This window comes from Haliaeetus albicilla, chromosome 8 (genome assembly GCF_947461875.1).
Source record: "Haliaeetus albicilla chromosome 8, bHalAlb1.1, whole genome shotgun sequence".
In the NCBI taxonomy this organism is placed as follows: domain Eukaryota; kingdom Metazoa; phylum Chordata; class Aves; order Accipitriformes; family Accipitridae; genus Haliaeetus; species Haliaeetus albicilla.
The window spans coordinates 32,364,161-32,387,095 of NC_091490.1; the positions used below are offsets into that span (position 1 = coordinate 32,364,161).

The 22,935-nt window shown below is 36.7% G+C and overlaps 1 protein-coding gene across 2 annotated transcripts in view; it reads left to right on the plus strand.

The window, feature by feature from the left end:
• EDEM3 (ER degradation enhancing alpha-mannosidase like protein 3) overlaps positions 1-21,954 on the plus strand; it is a 31,335-nt gene extending 9,381 nt beyond the window's left edge. Inside the window, exons 4-21 of one of the 2 annotated variants that reach the window (XM_069789584.1) lie at positions 415-454; positions 1,915-2,027; positions 2,739-2,892; positions 4,053-4,187; positions 5,334-5,439; positions 6,053-6,150; positions 7,477-7,602; positions 8,191-8,274; positions 9,806-9,889; positions 10,463-10,587; positions 11,088-11,253; positions 13,806-13,960; positions 14,757-14,910; positions 15,220-15,414; positions 15,751-15,916; positions 16,404-16,589; positions 17,452-17,499; positions 18,132-21,954. In XM_069789584.1, coding sequence (XP_069645685.1) covers positions 415-454; positions 1,915-2,027; positions 2,739-2,892; positions 4,053-4,187; positions 5,334-5,439; positions 6,053-6,150; positions 7,477-7,602; positions 8,191-8,274; positions 9,806-9,889; positions 10,463-10,587; positions 11,088-11,253; positions 13,806-13,960; positions 14,757-14,910; positions 15,220-15,414; positions 15,751-15,916; positions 16,404-16,589; positions 17,452-17,499; positions 18,132-18,538 — 2,542 coding nt within the window. In that variant the 3' untranslated portion in view covers positions 18,539-21,954. The remainder of the gene's footprint in view (positions 1-414; positions 455-1,914; positions 2,028-2,738; positions 2,893-4,052; positions 4,188-5,333; positions 5,440-6,052; positions 6,151-7,476; positions 7,603-8,190; positions 8,275-9,805; positions 9,890-10,462; positions 10,588-11,087; positions 11,254-13,805; positions 13,961-14,756; positions 14,911-15,219; positions 15,415-15,750; positions 15,917-16,403; positions 16,590-17,451; positions 17,500-18,131) is intronic. The other variant, XM_069789585.1, reaches the window with a different exon arrangement.
• Positions 21,955-22,935: the final 981 nt, after the last annotated feature.

Genomic DNA, 22,935 nt, shown 5'->3' on the forward strand with positions numbered 1-22,935 from the left:
ATTTAGCTTGGAACAATTTTTGATCTTCCTCAATCTTTTTATTGTTACACTTAGTAAGTCAACATTCTTTGTTTTTTGAAAAAGAAAGAAAAAAAGAGGTTGGAAAAAGACTTTGAACCATTCTATTGGGTTTTTTAGTAGATTTGATTGGAGACTAGAAATAAAAATTTAATTTGCTTACAAGAATTTTGAAAGCTTTGCAGTAAATAAAGGTATATTTGTAATCATAGCTTGTTCCAGTCAGCTCCTATTCTGGTCACTAACAAAGGGAAGAAACTTAGTAGGGTGTTATTTTCTAGCAGCTAGTGGTCTGTGAGAATTTAGTTCCTTCCATGGTATTGGTTACTATTAAAAATTATTTAATTTCTACACATACAAGTCTATAGTAAATCTGTTTTAAATTTTGTTTCATAGATTTTCACTGACCTTGATTGATACCTTGGACACTCTTGTGGTAAGTTTAATCTATTGATGAACTTTGATAAAACAAAAAGATTGGCTTCTGATGCTCAGACTTATTTTTAGATTTCTATTTTGTTAAATTATACATAAAAAATACTAATTTTTCTTCACCTTTGGTCTCTGGCTACCTGTTTGAAGTGGCTATTGCTTGTAAGAACTTTCAAGTGCTGCGATGGTGGTGTTTGGAGTTTGTTGCAAAAAGAAAACTAGAACAGTTCCTTCACATTTCATTGATGCTTTCTTATCTTGCTTTTCTTGGGCGCTAACTTAACAAAAAAGTATGTGAGTTTGCTTCTCATTATAGTTTAAAGCAACATGCTGACTTATAGGTGAACCCCTCTTAATAGCTACTGAATTAATTTATGTTTTTAAATTGTACATACTTGTTTCATGGATGAATTTGCATGCACCTAAATATTTGTTAAAAAAATGCAACCCTGGACATGTTTGCCAGGAAATGTTGCCAAACTTCTTAGGTTCCATCTCTTATTAAAAGATTCCAATCTTTAATAAACTACTTTTTGTTAGATTTCAATCCCTTTGACATGTTTTGTCATCATAAGATAGAGTTCAGAAATCAGAAATTTTTGGCCATTCACATCTACAGGTAAATGTAAAAAGTTTTGAAAATCCTTACTGTGCTGATTTAGTGTGTGAATCATATAATGCTCTTTCTCTGACAGCTGTTCCCTTTTTATGTTGTGCTTTGAGGTGACCCTTGTCTCTTTAATCAGGACCACAAATGTTGAAAATGTGGAGTCTGGAACTCCCAGTCTCTACTGGACACTCAAATGGATTATTGCGTTTTATTTATTGTTTTCTTGTCTTAGAGCAGGATTAACGCTTGTGGAATTTAAAGGCACTTATGATAACAAATTGGATAAGTCACAAAGATTCTTAAAGTTCGATAGAACTAAAAGAAAGTCAGTGTGAAAGAAAATCTGTAGGAAGTGCCTGAGCTCTTCTTCAGGCACAAGAAGGAAACTGTTGGGAGGAGGAAGGCTGCTAGGATGATTCATGGAACTTACGATGTGGCTTCTTAGTCTGTGGATAGGAGGGAGGCCTCTGTGAAGTTGGAGGCATCAGAGCAGGCCAGTCTTTTCCCACTCTGCCAGCACAGCCTGCAGCCCACTGAGTCCTGTTGCACTACAGTTATGGCATGCGAGTAGGGGAAGGAACAAACAAATAAATCCCTGGCTAATAGTTTAGGTACATTCTCAGTGACTTTATTCTTTGTGTACAGCTTTTATTCTCTTTTATGTATCTCATGAGAAAAACAATAATACTAATGTCTGTTTGCACTGTATCAGAGTATGCCCCTGAAGGACCAGAATATCAATCTAAGGCATGTTAAATGCTTTCTTTTAATTCATTGCATTTGTTCTTCTACACCTGAGTGTGACTGTATTAGCTGTGTTGGAACCTAAACACCTGGTTACATTTGTATTCCAGGTGTTAAATAAAACCAAAGAGTTTGAAGAGGCTGTAAAAAAAGTAATAAAGGATGTTAATTTAGATAACGACATAGTTGTATCTGTCTTTGAAACCAACATAAGAGTCCTTGGGTGAGTAACTTTTATGTTTTCAAAACTTAAAAATGTGTGCTTTAGCTAAATGTCCTTAAGGCACACCTTTCTGTGCTATTTCAGCTCATTTAAAACAGTTGTGGCTTTGTCAGCATAGCTCGACATGTGCCCTAAGAAAGGTTTTAAAATGGTAGACAGGAATTGATGCAGTGGTACTGAATCAAGTTGACCCCTATCTAACTGCTGCAGGCGTAGCTTTTTTGATTAAAAAAAATTGTCCATGCTGAGGTAGTAGTGTTTTTTCTTAATGGAAACAGTTTTTAAACTGTTCAATACTTGATTTAATGGATAGAACACTTTGATACTTAGTGTAATAGATTATTTCAGGGTGGAAGGGACCTCTGGAGGTCTCTAGTCCAACTTGCTGCTCAACGCAGGGTCAGAGCAGGTTAGTTTTAAGCTATGATATGCAATTCTAGAGGTATTGGTTTGTTCTTGACTAACTATATTGATGAATCAGTGATTCCTCTACAGTTTAGGACTGAGTCATAAATAACATGAATTGCTCCCAAAATACTGGCAGCTAACCTTGATTCTAACTGGGAGTTGTGTCTGCTCAGCATTTCTGAAAATTAGGGCCGTGTGAATATAGCACAGTTATGTACATAGTCATCTAAATAATAGAAATTTTTGCATTGCTATTCAGATGAATATACCTTTTGAGATGTGGATAATTTTTCTTGTGTTTAGAGGTCTCCTAGGTGGGCATTCAGTAGCAATTATGCTGAAAGAAAAAGGTGAATATATGCAGTGGTACAATGGTGAACTTCTGCACATGGCAAAGGAACTAGGCTACAAGCTTTTACCTGCTTTTAACACCACTAGCGGTCTCCCTTATCCAAGAGTAAGTTCTCTCATTTCTGCAATTCAGGATTACTTCTGTAAGCAAAATTCTTGTTGTTTTGTTTTTATCTCTGTTTCTAAAATCATTTGTATATTTATTAAGTGTACAGAAAATCAAAAGCTGATAAATTGCTCATTTGTAGTATACGATGCCTGGTATTTTAAAATAAAGTCTTAGGCGCTCTGAATCTCTACATTTCCAGCTCTGAAAATTCTAATATACATTGTTGTGGGTAAAAAGTAACAAGAGAAATCTTGTCTAATCACTGTCTACTGATTTCTTGCTTCCTGCTACTGTAAGCACCACCAAGTAGCTGAGGAGAGTAATTTTTGTTTTGGTGCATATCTCTCACTATGACAGTGAAAGAGCAACTTGCAAGCACATGCTTGTGAATTTAGCACAAAACTGATTAATCTTCATGGTCTACATCCACATTTTTATAAGAGAACAAAGGTAGCTGTAACCTAAAAATATTCGCTTAATGTAAAAACTTTCATCAAATTCAAACAAAGCATGGTACATGGTCTTTGAATGACAGAAAACTACTTCCAGTGCACATCATCAATTGAGTTTGTGAGATGTAGCTTTGATTGGAAACTTCCCCATGAATTAAAAATCTAGGCTCAGTAAATAAGCATTTTTCTAGTGAAAATGTCTAGAAAAATGTTCAGGGTTTGACAATTTTCTGCTGAGAGGGCCCTGTCCATCCAGAATGCAGAAAGCTACATTGTACCGACAACAAAAGCAGGTCCATCTAGTAAGTATTCTCTGGAGCCAGGAGTAGCAAGATACTTACAAAGCTGAATTTCCATGAGGACTTGTGATGTTTTGAGTTCTTGGTTTGCTGGTAAATAAATTGCTAGAATTAGATTTTCAGGGTAGTATTCTTTTATTCAAATGTCTAGTGAACCGGGCAACAGGTATTTGGGCCAGTACTTGTTTTGGAGGGTTGAGTATTTTGGGTACTTCTGGATAACTTTATGTGCATGTTTGACTTGACAGTGTGTGGTGAAGCAGAGTAAAACTGAAGGGGGCTATGTGGTCTTTTGTTCTTACCTTTAGAAAAAGCATAGATTATATAGTTGCTCTACTGATTATCAAGGGAGTGTAAATTCTTTCAGCTAGTAAAAATAAAGATGATAGTATCTACTCTTCTCTAGGTTAACTTAAAATTTGGTGTAAGACATCCAGAAGCACGAACAGGAACAGAAACTGATACCTGTACAGCTTGTGCGGGTACCTTGATCCTTGAGTTTGCAGCTTTAAGCCGATTCACAGGAACATCTATATTTGAGGTTTGCTTTCTATGATATCTTATTTTTTGGATTAGGTATTCATTAGTGTTCTGTTACATTTCTGTAATTTTGGAAAAACAATTTTGAGTTCATGAAATGGGTGCACATCTTGGCTGTTCTGCACAAAAAGTTTGTGTGTTCAGATTTGTTGTGTTTGTGAGCTTTCTTCTAAGTTTTGGTGTTTGTTTTTTTTTAAAAAAACACAGGAAATAATTTTGTTTGAAAGTAGTAATACAGAAGTAAACAAGATAAATATACTGAAAAGTAGCTAAACGATAATGCTTGCATAGTTTTTGAGTAGAGGGATCAGGACTAGTAAGAAGAAAAGTGAGACACTTGGTCCTTAAAATGCAGCTTAAAAAAAAATAAAAAAATTCCCACACTTCTATAGTCCCACTGAGCATGTGCAAGACCTGCCTAAGGCTATATTGTCAGCAGAAAGCTAAATGAAAATGCTTGCAGGTATGGTTTCTTTGATCTGATAAAAAAAAAAAAAGGCAAGCTCTTTTTCAGATTAGAAATTTTTTTAAATCTTTCAGTATGGGCCTGGTATTTCATTTCATGTCATGGAACCCAGTGGAAGCATAGCTGGGCCTACGTTCTGTGTTTTGGTAAAACTTGCCCCCTAAAATCCCATGCATGTGTTTGGTGATTTAAAGCCATTTTTATTGGGTAGGTTGCTACATGAAGTTAATTTTGTGTATAAAAAGAATGTATATAACTTGTATATTAATGAACAAGGGTTGCTGCTCCACCTTGAAATGTCTGAAAAGACAGTGATTTTGATTCTAAGGATGTTATATTTCTTGAAATATTTTAATTAGGTTACACTATCCCATCTGTATGCACAATTTTAGAGTAGGAAACCTATGCAGAAGGATATTTGACTTGCCTATGACCATACAGTGTATTGGCAAATAGTTGTGTAGTCAAGCACCATTCTTACTAATCAGCAGCTGAATAACTATATAAAATGTGGACTGAACTTCTTACTATTTAAGTGTGCGTAATACTGAGTTTTAAAATTGTTAGATATGAAACATCTTATTACTTCCTAGGATCTTAATTTCAATAAACAAAATAATAACAGTCTTTAGTATCTGTGTTTCTCTAATTTCCTTTAATGAGCATTTTTTGTTGTTGCAGGAGTATGCACGAAAAGCGCTTGATTTTATTTGGGAAAAGAGACAGCGCAGCAGCAATTTAGTGGGCGTTACTATTAACATTCATACTGGAGACTGGGTCCGGAAAGGTGTGTGGTATTCTGACTCAGAATCAGTGACCACAAGTGGTTTTGGGCAGGAGAAAAATCTTGACACACACCCCCACCTGCCCCCAAAACACTTATCTAGACTATTTGTAAATATTAATGGCATAGGCAAGTGGAGTTACATAATGTCAGTGCTGGAGAAACCTGCTACAACGAAGCCTGGCTTTGCTCTGAAAGGGTGTTTTGGTAGAGAAACTAGTTTTATTCATTGCAAAGGAAGTGTTCTCTGATTCACTTTAATACTGAGAAGGGAATGCCTTGGGATAAATTTTTGGAGATTCTACTATAAATACATAGGAAAAATATAAATAGGACTGTGGTTGTTTATGGCAGCCAGTTGAAATATTTTCATATGAGAAAAGTGAAACAACTGGCTTCACTGCATGTCTGTTCATATTAATATGTGCACTGATATTGCAAAGCCTTTAGTGTAGACATACGGTATTATGTCTCTGCATCCATCTGTGCCTTAATTCTAGTGATAGAAGGCTTTTCCTCTTACTGAAAGAGCCTTTAAAATCAAAATGAAACCAAAGGAAAATATCCATGTAGCTACTTAAAGTAAAACCACGTTTTCATTTTCTGCTGTTTCTAGATAGTGGAGTTGGAGCAGGAATAGATTCATATTATGAATATTTATTAAAAGCCTATGTCTTGCTGGGAGATGACAGTTTCCTGGAAAGATTTAACACGGTAAGTTAACACCTTGCTCAGGTTTGTGCCTTCTGTAAGACAAATTTAAGACTAATTGTATTGTCAGTCAGCTGTTAGCCTGAGAAGCCTATGAAAGAGATCTTTAGCAGAATTTCTGTGACTGCTGATGTGTCTAGTGCCAGGTCTTTTTACTTACAAGTTCTTGCTAATCTTGGGTGAACTGTCAACCTGAGCAGCTATTTTAACCCCATCCAATGAAAACTGGAATTTTCTGGAACTTTTTCTGTGTTTCCAGTACAGGAGAAGCTGTATTTCAAGATCACCTTGGAGAGTGTAATACTGCAAATGTTTCTGTAAAACAATGTAAGGGCCTCTTGTTACAAGCTGTGGTACAATTTCTTTCTGCCCTGGAGCAACAAAAAAGATCTGAAAATCAAAGTCTGGATTGCATTGCACTGCAGATCCTAAGGCCCAGTATACATTTAATTATACTTACAAGCTGAAAAACACACTTAGATTACTAAATTCCTAAGATTACTAAGCAACTTTGTCAGCATCGTTATTCTTTCATAAAAGTATTCTTTCTTTTGAAAATAACAATATCCTATAAAAACATTTTAAAACATGATTTTATATAGCATGATTTTATATCATAAGCAATATTAAAATTGGAATAATTCAGTAGCTAAAGACCTGTTGCAACACTTTAAGTGTAATGATTATTTCATATTCCTAAAAAGCAGCCACCATTATTATATTTTGCCTCAGTTATGTCTGTTAACTATTTCCTATTGATTTGGCTCATGTGCTCATGATTGTACCTTCTGTGCTTCAGAAAACAAGGCAGGCAGTTATCTTGGGGAGTATAGAATTGGAAGTCAGCAAGTTGACAAGTGAGCTAGTGGGTTTTAAAGTTGTTCTGAGCCATCAGGTCCAGCTGCTTTGGTTTTTTTATACCTCCTTTTCCCCTTCTTCTCCTGAGATGCATTTGCTTTAGAATTCTCTTGTTCAGAGAAAGTAATTTCAGCTTTGTTTAGTGCGTGCTTAAAGATTCAGCCAAAGCAAATGTGCCTTAATTGTGATAGTTGTTTATCATGTGGCTGCTGAATTACATCTTTGTGTATGTGTATTACTTGGAAAATGTGATGTGTGTTGCATGTGTAATACTGTGGAGCTTTTCAGTATTTACTACACTTCTTTTTAGTTTGCAAAACTAGAAACTACTGTGCATTGCCAAATGTGATAATGATTGAGAGTGTAGTACTGGTTCTCCCATTGAAATAAAATGCCATAGTCTGGTGATCTATGTCTGTCTTGTAAAATGTATTGATAATATAAACTCATGATTTTTCTGATGTTTGTCAGCACTACGATGCCATAATGAGATACATTAGCCAACCACCTCTTCTTCTTGATGTTCATATTCATAAACCAATGCTAAATGCTAGGACCTGGATGGATTCTTTGCTAGCTTTCTTCCCTGGATTGCAGGTAAGGTTTAAAACACGCATGCAGATGATTTTAATAACAAGTAAACAATTAAATAGGCTGGATATATTGATAAGTCAAGCTTAGTAATCTGATTTTTCAGAAATCCTGAATGAGGATTTCTGTACTCGTTCCTCCTGTCACTTCAGTGCTATGATGCAAGTTAATGTGCATTTCTGGCTATGTTGAGTATCAGGAAAAGTATGTCCATATGATTTGCTTCCTTCACTCCTAGTCATGAAAACACTAATATTAAGCTGCCTTTTTAGTAGTCCAGTGACAAATTTTCTAGGTTGTGTGCCATTTACATCTTTAAGACAAACTAAATCACATTTCCACCAGAGTACTCTGTAAATGATAGAGATCCTTTTTCTACAAAGGCAGTAGTCTTAATGAGCTCACTGATTTTGCTTAAAAAGGTCTTATGGAATATCTATGGGTTACACTGAAAGGGAATAATAATTACAATATGTGTCTCCTGGAAATGTAGAAGTTGGTCTGTAGCTTTACACGAACACAGCAAGTGTGCCTAACTTTGAATATTATTCCTATGCATGGTGAATTAGTGTTAATTTTGTTATTTAATTTTAGGTGCTGAAGGGTGATATTAGACCTGCTATTGAAACTCATGAGATGCTGTATCAGGTTATAAAAAAGCATAACTTTCTTCCAGAGGTAAGGTAGTAATTTTTTGATCATGTAAACTGATTCTTACCTCAACTTGAGCAGTCTCAGATATCTATTTGAAAAAATAGTAGGTATATGTGTTATTAAAACCAAAGGCTCATTTCCACAGCATTCTTATGTGATTTACAGTTCTGCACGTATGACAACTGTGTTTTGGATATGAAATGTTTTTCCTTCAGTTATGCTGTAATTAACACAATAATAGGAAGCTGCTGCTATTAATAATTGTTTAGCCTTTATATTTCAGCCTTTCTAAATTAACCTTGACTCATTTTAGTATGTAAAACTTGTATAAGCATATGTAGTAGTAGGTGCTTAGTAATATAATAGCATTAATGCTAAAGATCAGTCATCTTTATTAACCCAAAGAGGGAAACTAAAGACCGAATTGTTCTGAGAGAATGTTCTGACATTTTGCATAATGTCCTTGAAAGTAGGTACACAAACTTACCTGTAGATATTGCAAGTGCAGTCTTTGAGCAAGTTGATTCTGCACAAAGGCTTGTTTACCTTCTGAAGTGTGTGTCTTTATTTTGTGATGATCCAGAATATATGAGAAAGCTTCTGACTCCAGTTTTAATTTTTACCTTCCTCTGGTGTAAGCTTATTTCTTTTAGAGAACATTTTAATTAACATCCCATTCACCTAATGTGGATATTGAGACCAAAGAATGCTCTCTAAGCACTGGAATGATTTTTTTTTTTTGAGTGCCTTTAAAATGGTATGATTTGGCTTTTTAGGGTTTTGGGGGGTTGTTTTTTCCATGCTTTGTGCTTATGAAGGAAACTTTGAAAGATCAGTTAGTTGTATTTAAGCCAATATGCCATCCTCTTTAGCAAAGACTTAGTTTAAACCCTAGTATGAACTAGTAGTGAATGTAAGCCATTACAGAAGTGGCTCTTGTCAGTGCATATTAAGAGTGAATACATGGACTAGGAAAATTTTAGATATACCACAGACTAGAAGTCAGTTTTCTTATGTTGGAAACAGCTGCTTTACCATCTGTCAGTCTGAAATGACAGTTTAATGCACTGGAAGTGGCAGGTGTGTTTGCAGAAATGGTCTTTGTCAAAGTTCAGGTGGTCTCTATGTAGTGGCCCTTCAACAGGCTGCTTTGTTTGGATTGCAGTAGCAGTTGTGTGCTTGTGCTGGTGGGAGCAATGGGAGGCTGTGTGCTGCCTCCTGGGTCTGGAGCGCAAGTTCTCATCTGGCACCTCTTGCCAGAACTCCACTTGCTGGACACTTGTCAAGAGGCTGGGTGGTGTCTGGAGTCCTGCACTAACACAAGCTTAAATCTCACTCATGCTAAGTGGGCTAGAGCACTGGTTTAGGTTTTGGCCTTAAATTGTACTAACTGGACAGACGTGGTTGTAGCATCCCAAGATCGATGTTGGGCTTTCAGTCCTCCACTGTTGTGTGTACTTTAGCTGTTGTAATACAGTTAATGTAGGATTCAAAATAAACAGGTGTTTGGTTTTCATTCTTGCATTTATTTTTGTCTGTTCTTTTTCTTCCTCAGGCATTCACAACAGACTTTAGAGTTCACTGGGCTCAGCATCCTTTAAGGCCTGAATTTGCTGAAAGCACTTACTTCTTGTATAAGGTAAGATCACTTTCATTCCTCTGACTTTTGGTCACTTTGTCTAGCACCTAGAATTTTGTTGATGTTTTATTTCAATATAGAATGAGTAGTGTAACTCCAGCTTATTTTATCTGCTGGAGCCAGTTCTGTATATAAACAAGATGAAAGTATTGGTTATGAAAAATTGTTCTAGGAATTTTTTTTAATATGCCTAGAATTAGAAAGAAAACTGTTAAGTGACAAAGGCCCATATTTTTAAAGATACTTAGGTGTTGCTGATCTCTCTTAAAGAGATCTTAGAGACTAAGAGCAAAAGCCATTTGTACCTTGCAGAGAAGAGCAGTGCCTAAATGTCTTGCATTTCTCTAAGTATTTCCATGTGCTTATCTGCATCTCCGGAAAAGGTAATGCAGCAGTATCTCAGAAGTCTCTCTTGTGACTGTTTAGCACTATTAATAAATTGGACTTTACTGGTGTCTGAGAAGGTATGGAATCAATAAATTAGCATTAGGAAAACGAAACCTGCTAATTGTACAGTAAGTCTAAGTGCATCTATATGTTTGGGTTTGTTTTTTGTTTGTATTTCTTTTATAGGCTACTGGTGACCCTTACTATCTAGAAGTAGGAAAAACACTCATTGAAAACTTGAACAAGTATGCAAGAGTACCTTGTGGGTTTGCTGCAATGAAGGATGTTCGTACAGGAAGTCATGAAGACAGGTAAAAGTTTTTGCAATTTTTTTTTTTTTTTTCATAAAAAGATTACCAAAAAAATTAATTACACTGTTTATATAATTGAATTAATTGACTTTTGAGTAGCTGTTTCTCTTCAGTTGATAACCAAGTCTTAAATTACCTGTTTGTCATAGTCTATAAACTATTTCAATAGTTTTATGGTTTGTTACATAAGAATATTTTTAGTTTAATAATGTTTCATTTGTCTCGGAGCAATAGATTAATTACTTTCAAACAAAATATACTTCAATTCTAGGAGTTTTTAAAGAGGTTTATTTGTTTTTTCTATAATGCTGTTCTGTACTGAACATGCTGAATCATTTCCCTCCAAACATAGTTTCTTCCAAGTGGAAGGAATGTTAATAGAATTAAGTTCAATAATAATAGTCGTGAAATCTCCAGAGGTGGAGAAATATGAGTATTTGTTTTACTGATGTTTTAGAGAAAAGGGGATATTCCTAAAAGACATCCATTTTTTTCCATAGAATGGACTCTTTCTTTCTGGCCGAGATGTTTAAATATCTTTATCTGCTGTTTGCTGATAAGGAAGACATGATTTTCGACATTGAAGATTATATCTTTACTACAGAAGCTCATCTATTACCACTTTGGCTTTCCACTACAAACCAAACTATCTCTAAAAAAAATACAGTAAGTAATAGCTCAAATTTAAATCAGTTTTAGTGGTGCTTTGAAGCAGTTCCTTTTTTTATGAGAGGAAATGGAAATAAAATCAGGAAAAATCATAGTTTGAAGATGCACGCCAGTTTTAACACTTCACTTAATGTGAACTATTTCTTCATATTAACAGTGACAGTCACATGAATATGACTAATGTTTCCATGACTGGATTCTGCACCACTGAATCCTGGGGAAAAAAGCTGTGGAATATTATCAATATTTAAAAAGAAAATCATGCCCCGCCCCATCTCTGTATAAATTTGAAAATAACACGCTATGATATTTTTGTCTTCATCTTTATTTTCTATTATTTTTTCTAAAACATTTGCAACAACATGCTAAGTTTTTGTTGCTTATTTTACTACACAAACCCTTGGCAAATTTTGAAAGGTTTTTGAAAGGTTTTTTTGAAAGGTTGAAAGTTAGACAAGATACAGCTCTAGCTTTTGGGATATTTAATTGGTTTAGTCCATGCAATAGGCATCTATTGTGTAAATGTGAGAATGTGTATGGGTTTACAAATTACTTAACCTTCCAAAATAACCTATAGTAATACAACTGTGCCATGAAGCATCATAAATACTAGTCTTTTTTTTTGTGCTCAGTAAGCTGTCATAATTTATCTTTAAGGCAATAATACTACTGGCAAGTAAAAGAAATGCATAAGAAAGTGGAGAGAGAGGTGTCTAAGGCCTCAGGGATGTAAATTCCCCTTTGTTAGTGTGCCTCTATTTTTACCCTTTAATATGTGTTTTACAATAAAGCCTGGATCAGAGGAAAAATGCTCATGTTGTTTGTCAAGACGTGTTCTGGAGAAATCTTAAAACTGAGTAGAAAGCATGCAGTTTTAAGGACTCTACCATTACACAGTGAAAAATTTTTAATTACTTGCTCTTAATGTCTAACATGGGTAAGACATTTAATGGGTCATGGGGTTGGTTTTTCATGTTCCTTGATGGTGGAGATCCTGCACCCTCTCTGAAATGTTCTTTCCTTGAGCATTTATCATGTTTTGTCTTTGAGTTTTGGAAATGGAGGCTATGTTTTTTAAACTATGCAAGAAGTTCTCTGAAGAGTCTGAAGGAGCATTTTATATAACTTTTGTTCCCAACATGAGAAGTTGATACTTTTGAGACAGACAGGATTTCCACAGCTCATGCTGTGTGAAGTGCTGGCCTAACATATGTAGTTCTCTTGAGAACTGCAAATGTTAATAAAAGGCCAATAAAGAGGATAGAGTAAATTGTTCAAATGCGGTTTTCTTAATCTCTTTAAGTCAAAGCTGCTAAAGTGCATAATACAAGGAAGAAAGATCCATTGAAAATGGTGTCAATGAAACGCATTAAATGGCTAAAAGACTGTGAAGACAAGTGTTACTCTTTTATGGAATTTATCTGATGGAGAAAAAAATTGATAAGAAAAAATGGAATGTGTAAAGTATTTTTAATATAAACACAGTGCTGTTAAGCTGAAATGTCTGTGAGATAGTTGGTAGTATCCACCCAACATCCTGTTTGTATTTATTCTCATAAACAGGAAAGGTCATGTCTTACTATGCTGATGCTTGCAGTAGCGCTTGCAAGATCATCTTTCTTAAGTGATGTGACCACTATTTGTCACGCTAAGAGCATAAGGTACTTTGAAGTGTTTATTCCGGTAAACTAATACCTTTTTAGGTCTTGGTTTTTAGGGAGCCTTTAAATACTTGATTTTTAATTAGCTAATATGTTGCAAATGGGTTTGGTTTTTTAATTATTTTTTGCAAGTAGATAAATACTACATTAATTTTTATAGGTCGGAAAATTAACTGGCCAGTTATCCAACCAATTATTTGCAAAACTAAGAACAGGCTAAATATGGCCCCAGATCACTGTACATATACCACATGGTTTCACGTGTTACAAAACAGTGATGTGTGCAACTGATAACTCTGTCATCTTTTCTGAAAATAGAGATTGTTTGATTTTATATATAGATTCATCTGTGTGGCTCCTGAGGAGGATAATCTTTTGTTCGTATGAAAAGATGTGATGTTCTTAGTAATACAAAGCAAGAATGACCTAAGACCTACAATTGGTCCACTCAACATAAAGGCAATATCAAATGAAACTGTAACTACTTCCTTTAGTTGTCCAGCACATAAAAGTACAGGGGCGCTAGCTATGTCATGAGCAGGCTTGAGAAGTTCTGTTTGCCAGCAGAGGTTAGCTGTTTCTGCAAAAAATTTCTGGAAACTGTGGATACAAGTTTGGTAAGTTACAAATTGGAACTGGTGCTGTATTTATTTATCCGTAGAAAGAGATTGTAGTGCACTGGTTACCCTTTATTATTACAAAAGTGTGGCACAGAAGAGTGGTGTATTATTCATTCCTGAAATCTGTGTGGTTGTAGGACATCTATTACGTTCAGCTGCTGTATGTCCCACGTACACAGGTTACTTAAGGGTAGGTCTGTCTGTTGATTTTCTTTGTATAAAAATGTAACCTGCATTTTTAATAGGTGATCTGTATCTTTCATTTTAGACTACAGAATACACAGAGCTGGATGACAGCAACTTTGACTGGACCTGTCCAAACACCCAGATTCTTTTCCCAAATGACCCTATGTTTGCTCAAAGTATTCGTGAACCTTTGAAAAATGTGGTGGATAAGAGCTGTCCTAGGGGTATTTCCAGAGCGTAAGATGAATATTTTCTGTCTTTTGTTAGTGTAGGAGTGAGTGGAATAGGGTCTGCTATGCATGGAAGGAGAAGTACGAGGTGTACTGGAGCTTGCTTTGTTTGAGTTTGTAGTCCTTTCGGAATGGCTAGCCTAGCTACGGGAAAAATCAGTTATGTTTTCTCTGGCATCATCAGCAAGACTTAGTTCATTTCCAGCAGGAATTGGCGAGTCTGTCAAAGCAGAAGTAGCTTAATGAGCCACATATTCCAAGTGGGAATTGTAGCCCAGGTATTACAGGAAGTATGTGTCTCAGATTTGTAAAATTAATTTCTGTAGTGTCTTGAATGGTTCTGCAATTCTTTGTAGCAAATCATGCTACAATGCATAACTTCACCTACTTTGAAGAACTTAGGACAGTCTGTTGAAGCTGAGGAAGTTTATCCTTCTGACCACCTCTTTGCTATTTTTACTTCATGAGTAAAACTGAGTAGCAGCTGTATGAGGAAGATTGTTTTTAGTCAGTCTTACAATAATGCAGACTATTTAGAAATGGGAGATTAGCATATGGTAGGTTTGTTAGCAGCATTGCATATGCTTTTTTGCACTACAAAATTATTGATAAAATCGACAACTTTTAAAAAAGATAGTTTGACTGAGAAGTTGCATTAGTGAAGCTTGTACTCCACATTATTCCAAATTATTTTTATTCCAATTCCAAAGAATTCTAATCTTGTGGTGGTAGGAATAACATGAGAGTTATGTTTTCAGAATAATCAGTTTTTTAAAGCTTTGATATTTAATATCTTTTGGCAGAGAAGACAGTTTGGGAAGTGGACCAAAACCACCACTGAGAGCCAGAGATTTCATGGCCAGTAATCCTGAACACTTGGAGATACTGAAGAAGATGGGAGTCAGTTTGATTCATCTGAAGGATGGAAGAGTACAATTAGTACAGCATGCAGTGCAAGTAAGACCTGACAGTACTTAGTGATGTAGCTGACAGCATCTTATCTGAAAATACTGGCTTTCAGTCTGAGATACTTCCATTTGTTTAGGACATCTTCTATGTTTGTATGCTTTTAGTCTTTTGGGTGATGGAGGCACAAAATGGTTAACTTCCTTATTTGAAATGATGAATGAGCGCCAGTGAGCATCCACTCTGTATTTTAAAATCTTTGTAGCAGTGGTCCAAGTAAACATAACTTTGATTTTCAAATTTTTTTCAAGTTTCTCAAACATTTAAGAAGAAACTGTTTATCGTTTCTTTACTACTCAGGCAGCAAGTTCACTTGATGCTGAAGATGGCTTACGGTTCATGCAAGAAATGATTGAACTCTCCAGTCAGCAACAGAAAGAGCAACAGCTACCTCCTCGTGCTGTCCAAATTGTTTCCCATCCATTCTTTGGCAGGGTCGTCTTGACTGCTGGACCAGCACAATTTGGGATGGACTTATCCAAACACAAAGCAGGGGTATGTAAGATATGTATGTGATCTGTTACTTTCCTTATTGCACAAGCCTAAATTTTACAGTACTGTTACTATTTCAAGGTGGCTGACTAGAGGGTGACCCATTGATTACAGTGGTTAAAATGACAGGGACACTGAATATGAGAATTAGGTTTTCACTCAGTCATTCTTTGCTTCTTGGAACTCCAGCGTCAGGGTAAAGATTGCCTGCACTGACAGAAGACAACACTAAATGCATTACATTAACTGAAGAAATGAAAATGCTTAGGAATCTTTTGCAAGCTTGAACCTAGTGCTCTAATTCTCTTTCTGTTTTGGTTTTTTTTTTTTTCCAAACAGACAAGAGGATTTGTTGCAACCATTAAGCCATATAATGGATGCTCAGAGATCACTAATCCTGAGGCAGTGAAAGAGAAAATTGCTCTGATGCAAAGAGGCCAGTGTATGTTTGCTGAAAAGGCACGAAACATTCAAAAAGCTGGAGCAATAGGAGGCATTGTTATTGGTAAATCTTTTAAGTTCTTAAAATCTTAAGTTTGTGTAGATGTAACCTGTATTTTACAGATTTGAAGATACCAGAGAGCTGTTAAACTCTCTGAGATGACAGTACTCCAACACAGAAATTGTGCTTTCAGAAGATGAAGAGATGTTTTGGTTTTGTCTGGTTCTGCGCAGAAAGTGTAGCTAAACAAATTGGGATGGGTGATTGTCACTGTTTTTGCAGATTAAAAGTTGTTATTTTAAGGATCACTGAGTGTTGCAATAGTGCTGTCTACTAACTGCTGAGGAAGACTTGAGATACAAATGATAAGGAAAACAAGTACACAAGTTGGCTTTTTGCTTTTTACAACCAACTTACTGTTTCCTGCCTGGGATCCTCTTAACTGACTGGGCAGTAGAAAGCTGCTCAAAAAGTCTGCTGAACTTCAGAATTGTAGTCTGTTTATCTAACAGGAGGCTTGCCGCTTTTCCTCTTGTGTGCCTCTGGCTAGATGACAATGAGGGAAGCAGTAGTGACACAGCTCCTCTCTTCCAAATGGCCGGTGATGGAAAAAACACAGATGATATCACAATTCCCATGCTCTTCCTCTTCAACAAAGAAGGAAACATTATACTGGATGCAATCCGGGAGTATGAGGCTGTGGAGGTGCTCCTTTCTGATAAAGCAAAAGACAGAGGTAAGGTCAGAGGTTATTTATACAAATTTAGCTTCCATCTGTGCCGTGGCACAATGTGAAATGTACAATAGTGATTTCTACTGCTACCCAAAGGTGAATATGTGTTATTTGGTAGCTCTAGTTTTCTGTTCTTTGACATTGGTATTATTTTTTTCATAAGAAAGCCATTATCTGAGATGTGTCGTTATCCGCTCCCCGCCCCAAGTTAACATTAACATCCAGAAATGCTGTTCATAAGGTAAATGTCAGTTTGACTAATGAGAAAATACAGCCTTTTTGGATTCCTTTTGAACCCTTTTTGTCATAATCAGCTCTGAAGTGGTGTCAGGAATAGCATAAGTGTTTTCAGTGCCCTACATTGTAAATGCCTCTCTCTTACCAAGCTCCCCAGTGACATTGTGGAAAGAGACAACTGTTATAACTATTTTGCTTATCTAAGGAGAAGTGGTTATCATGAGCAATAAGGCTGCTGACCTCAGATATTTTGCAGTTTTTATTGTATAATACAGGGAAATTGCAAGCTAATACATTCCCAGTTAAAATGTTTGCATATGGCAGAAAATTATAGGTTTTCCTTTTGTAAGCCTTCCTCATAGCACTGCTTTGTCCAAGCAGAGTATGCAAGAACAAGTATCTCTAGTAAACCAGTGACAGCATTTATTTTCTGCACATCTGCAAAGGTGATAATGCCAAAAGCTACAATGTTGTTTCTTGATTGCTGCATACAAATTCCTCCTGTTTATAACTATGGTTAAGCTGTTCTAACAAAATACTAAATACAAAAGATAGCTCTGCATTTGAGAATTTGTAATCCATATCTGCTTCTTCCCCCCCCTCCTCGTGCTTCCATTTGGAATCCCAGCAACAATCTTTAAAGGTAAAATGATTCCAAACTACATTATTGATAGCAGTAAGTATCCCGTGTTAAACATGGCGTATGCAGTTAAACTCCCTAGAAGTCCTGAAATATTGATGTCCTGTACACTAGCTATAAACATCAAACTCCAGAGAAATCTGCATGGTTAAAACGGACAGCTGTTGTAAAATTACAAGCTAAATCGGTACTTGAGATAATGTAGTTGCTTTGAGTGGGGATGTGATGAGGGAGGTTTTGGCTTTGGGTCTCTTTAATTCACAGTTCAGTAAACTTATGAAACTCTGTCTCCCGCTTGCTTAGATGTGGGATCCTGGTGGATCTGGGAGTGCTTTAAAATCTGGTATTGAAGTTCAGTGCACACAGTGGGTATTTGCTTAAGACTGAAGGATGGTAACTAGCACTGACCCAGAAGTCACTATTCAAGTTTGAGGAACCAAAATTAGTCTCACAATATTGTTTGCCCTCGTTTAAAATGTGTTTAAATGTCTTTCCGCTTCTTCCTCTGTAGAATATGTTCCTTTAACATTAAATTTTCATATCAATGGAAAGTCTGCACTTTCTTGAGGAAATAAGGCCAAGAGAAGTGACCTCGCTTTTGAAATACATAATAAAATGCTGCCTTCCTAGTTTTTTTCAAAACTTTTTTTTTCTCTCCCCTCTCAAAGACTTAGAAATGGAGAATATGGACCAGAAATTGTCTGAAAATGATTCTCATAAACAGAATGCAGAAGAAGCTACTTCAGCATCTCAGGATGTTGGTGCAGTCAGTGAGGAGCCTGAAGAAGGAGAAAGCTCTGATGTTACTGACCCTGATTCTTTATCTCCTGCTAATGCAGACAGTGACAGCGTTTCCATTTCAAATCAGGATTCCTGTGTCCCTGGAACTGATGAGGCTGGTGCTCCGGAGCCAGCATGTACGCAAGGGGATAACCAGCCTCAGGAACAAAAGACTGAGGCAGAGTCAAATTCCAAAGTTAACTGGGATAATAAAGTCCAACCTATGGAATCCATATTAGCAGACTGGAATGAAGATATTGAAGCATTTGAAATGATGGAAAAGGATGAGCTATGACTTGTAATAATAACTTATTTGTTAGTAAACAAATGGAGAACTCTTTGGGTAGAAGTGAGGCCCCAATATCTGAGAACTAGAAAACATAATCAGTATTGTGATGAGCAACCAGGTTTCACCTGGAAATTACCACAGAAATCCAGCACACGCTCTTTGTATTGTTTTAATTTTTCCTGTTTAAAAATGGGAATGTGCAATTGAAGCATTTGTCTCGCTCCACTGCATGGTGCTGTAACCCAGGAGGCTCCTTCAGGGAACGAGCCTGACTTCTGCATTCCAGGCTCTGAGAGGTCACACTCCCTTGGTCTCTGGAAAGCAAAAGTTGAACGCAATGGGGTTAACATACCATGTAACGGTTATCGATGAGAGCACTTGAAGGCAGTAGGTCAGCCACTGTTCTGGTTGGAGCAAAGGTGCTCTTACACTGATTTCTACTGAGTTGAAAGCCTTCATTGATAGCAGCAGGTGAAATTGTTTCCAGTTGTCCTGTCTAAGAGACAGCTAGAAGCAGTTTGATTTTTGTCCTGACATATCATACTGAGACATAGCAGTGTTGCTCATCACTCCTTCCATCTGTTACCATGAAGAACGACTGTCATGACATGTGAGTGTTCCCTTCAGCTCTGCTTTCAACTAGAGAAACTATGAACCAAAGGCAATGTGTACTTTGTAAGCAGGTTCCATCAGGGAAACTAGGACAGCTTTGGGGTCTGCCAGATAAAGGTTTGTGGTGTGTTGTGAAAGTTAATGCTCGAGGTTAAGGTAAAGTGGACAAGGCAGATGTTGAGTTACAGGTTGAAAAACCTCACTCTACCCTGAGATACGGAATCTAAACTGGCAATATTCTCTGAGAGGACACTAAACAGAACTAGATCAGTTATAACAAAATCTTCCTTTTTCTACAAGTTTGACTTCTAACAGCTTGACTTTGTTGTCATTCTTTTTATATGCAACTTCTATATGTGTGATACTTAAGGCAATGAGGCCAGTACCAATAGTGAAGTGCAACAATTTTGGCTGTTGGGTCCATAGTTCAAAGTATAGTGGCGTGAACTGCGAGGATGACTGGTATGTTACTCTGGGCTTCGGGAGTTTGTTACAGGTAAGTGTGAGTCCTAATTTGTTATCCCTATTATGAAAAACATTATTTAAATAAAAATGGGGATGTTCAAACAACTGAGAGACATTTTGACTGTGTCCAAAGAAACTGCCAAAAACTAATTAACTTGATTTATATAAAACTGCTTTTAGTGAATTGTTGTTCAAAGAATTCTTTTATATTAAAGAGTAAATTAACACTGCCTATATGCTGCACCAGGCTAAAAATGAAGGTTTATATTCATCTTTACAATGGAAAGAAGAAAAAAAAAAAAGCAAACCCCAATCTGAATTGCACCTTTCATTTAGCTGGTGAAATTATGCGTGCTGAATATGCAACTGTTAATTAGTACAGCCATACTGTATGTATTTATGTGTACTCCTGTACAGTGTGAATGGAGAAATCCCAGGCAAATGTTGTATACATGTATACTTAATGACACTTGCTTTCAAGAGTATCAAAATGCACAGGCACCTTTTGAGAGCATGACAGTCAATCAGAATATTATCCATAAACTGAATGGTAACTTTAAATCACTAGAGTAGGAGGTAATTTTGAGGAGGAAATGAAGCGGTAGTGGAATAGTGAATAAGTGTCCTTTTAAATAAATTAGCTTTTAAATGTAGTTGTAATTCCTTTGCACAAATAACTGTATGGAGGTTTGGACTGAATGAGTAGGGCTTGAAGCAGCTGGGGTTTTTCAGTTGAGAATTCTTTTATTTATGTTTTTTGTTATGAGAGTTTCTTCATGCAAGGCATTTGATCATGGGAGCCTTTTAAGTGTCCTTCGTTACTTGGAGCCCCAGGCCGCACCCGAGAGATGCTGCGCTCCCCTGGTAGTGCCCGGGCTTGGAGCGACGTGGCCAAGTACAGTCAGCTGCAGGATCAAAACCATCAGGTGCAGATCAAAAGTTTTCACTCTGATAATTCCTTTGATCTGTCAGTGCTTAGTGCCACAAAAGGAGCATTTTTGTTCCTTGCTCTTTGACATAGACTATATCTTCATACTTGTTAGCTCTTTTGATGGAAATAGAATTATATTTATAGCTATAGGGGCCCTCTGGTCACTATGTTAAGACTGTCAATATAGCAACTAAAGGTTTTGTTTTTTACTTGCAGAAAATTTAGGTGTAGATGTAAAATTTTATTAAAAGATTCACTTTCCTTGCCATCACCAGCTCATTTTAACTGTTTTTTCCACTTGTATTGCTAAAGCAGCAGACATTAGCTCTCCTTCTAAGGGATTTCAAGTGATCCCAGAACTCCGTATGGATTTGAAGCATCATTTTGGCAGTGGCCTACCTCAGATAACTGTTGCCTCCTTCCTTTTGTTTTTTTTTTTTGTTTGTTTGTTTCAGTTTGTTCTACATTACCTTTGAAACCATCGTGACAGCCATAGCTTTGTTTACAGAACTGAATTGGGTGAGGTTGACCTTTGGGAAAGAGGACTAAATTGGGGGGGGCAGTTATATTCAGGTTATTTTTGGTTTGTATTTCCTTATGAGGAAACAGGCTTTAGTTTAACCTTTTCATATCATTCTGGAAATAATTCAGTCTTCCGTCACTGTCATCGTAAAAAGCAAAAAGAAGGTATTCATCAAAAAAAAAAAAACCTTCTGGAGAGGGGAGTAAGTGTTCTTCCCAAATTTCTAGAAGTCTGCTCCCTCCATGTAGAATATTGCTCATATATCATTAATCAGTAATTGCCTCTTTCTTTGTATAGTATTGTACATTTACTTGACTGGTATTGAACACTGAAGAATTCAGGAATCACAGCTGGAACTAGCACTTATTCCATGCCATGTAATTCAGATCAGCCACTTAATTTCTCATTTGATCTTAGAGGATTCTTCTTAATTGTTTACATTTATTGTTTCTTAATGAAGTTTCAAAATGAGCCCAGCTTTGGTTGTCCTCCTCCTGCTAGCGTACCTGAAGGCATAGCGGTGGGCATGAGTAAATGTATGTCGAGAGGTTAAAAATGGGACATCTTATGCATCAGTCAGAACATAGAAAACAAACAAAACATTCTGTGAATGAAATATTGTATGTTCAGATTTTATAAGATTATTTTTTTTTTAGCCAGCCCTATTTACAGCCGTATATTTTCTTATAAAAGATGTCTAATAACAGGTGCTGTAACACTATTGTTGGGTTTTACTGTCTGGTGATAAGTGTATACAATATTTCTAAGGGCAACTATGTACTGTGATGTAAAAGTCTGGGCTAAAATGTATATAATCCATGTACATAATTGTGTACTCGATTATAATTGCTGATTGTAAAGAATTTAATAAAATGTAAATATTCTGGTCAAGCTGTGCTAAACTGACACTAACTCCTGAACTGCCCATCTGGCTCTCTTTGCCTTGATTTTTAGCAAGGCCTTTGGTAGTTGTACCAGCACTGTCCCATGTCTTTATTAGCAACCTTAATGAGGCTCAGCAAGTTCCTGGCTACCACCCTGGAGAAGCAGTCAGTGCCCCAGCAGGCAGCACTGCTACCCGGGGTCTTTGAAAGGCAGGAGAAAGCACTGCTGGGAATTTCAGAGTTCTGCATCTGGGAGGACTTAGCCCCATCTTTGGCTCTTGCAGAGCACAGAAGCAGCTTTGCAGGAGCCAGGAGCAGGTTAAAGGCAGGGCCATGGTGAGTGCTGGTGATGAAGCAGGTGTGCAGTCTTGCTGCCAGGAGGCTGGAGAGGTGCACAGCCATGGGTGAAAGCAACAGACATGCTGCAGTGCAGGAAATTCGGAAATAAGGGGTAACTTTTCCCTGTGAGGGTGGCCAAACACTGAGATACTATAAATAATCAAAGCAACGCCTTCAGTATAAAATTGAAAGTGGACTGGAAAGGCTCTCAGCAACCTCATCTGATTGGATTATTTCAACCTCTATTATTCTTTGACTTGGGCATTTATTTATTTATTTGTTTTAAATCCATTTCTGCAGTGAGAGTACAGATCCTCGAAAGTTCATTTAAAGTATGACTGTTTCTGATCCTGTTTTCATTAGAATTGAAAAAAACCACAACAGGTCTCTCTTAGGCCTGATTGGGTAAGTCTCAGAGGAAACATACTTTGTCATCCCTCTTCTGTTATCGGCTGTTCTCTGACACCTGTACTCCTAATGGGCTTTTCCTCCATGGAAGTTAGGATTAAGAAAATAAAAGATGCAGGAGCCCTAAATTTAAGTCCTTGTTCAAGTGTTCAGCAGCTTTTATGACATCCATTAAGTAGAAACCATTACCAGCCTTGCCAATGAAGTGCTAAATTTCTTCAGCCTACTGTTACAGGAGCAT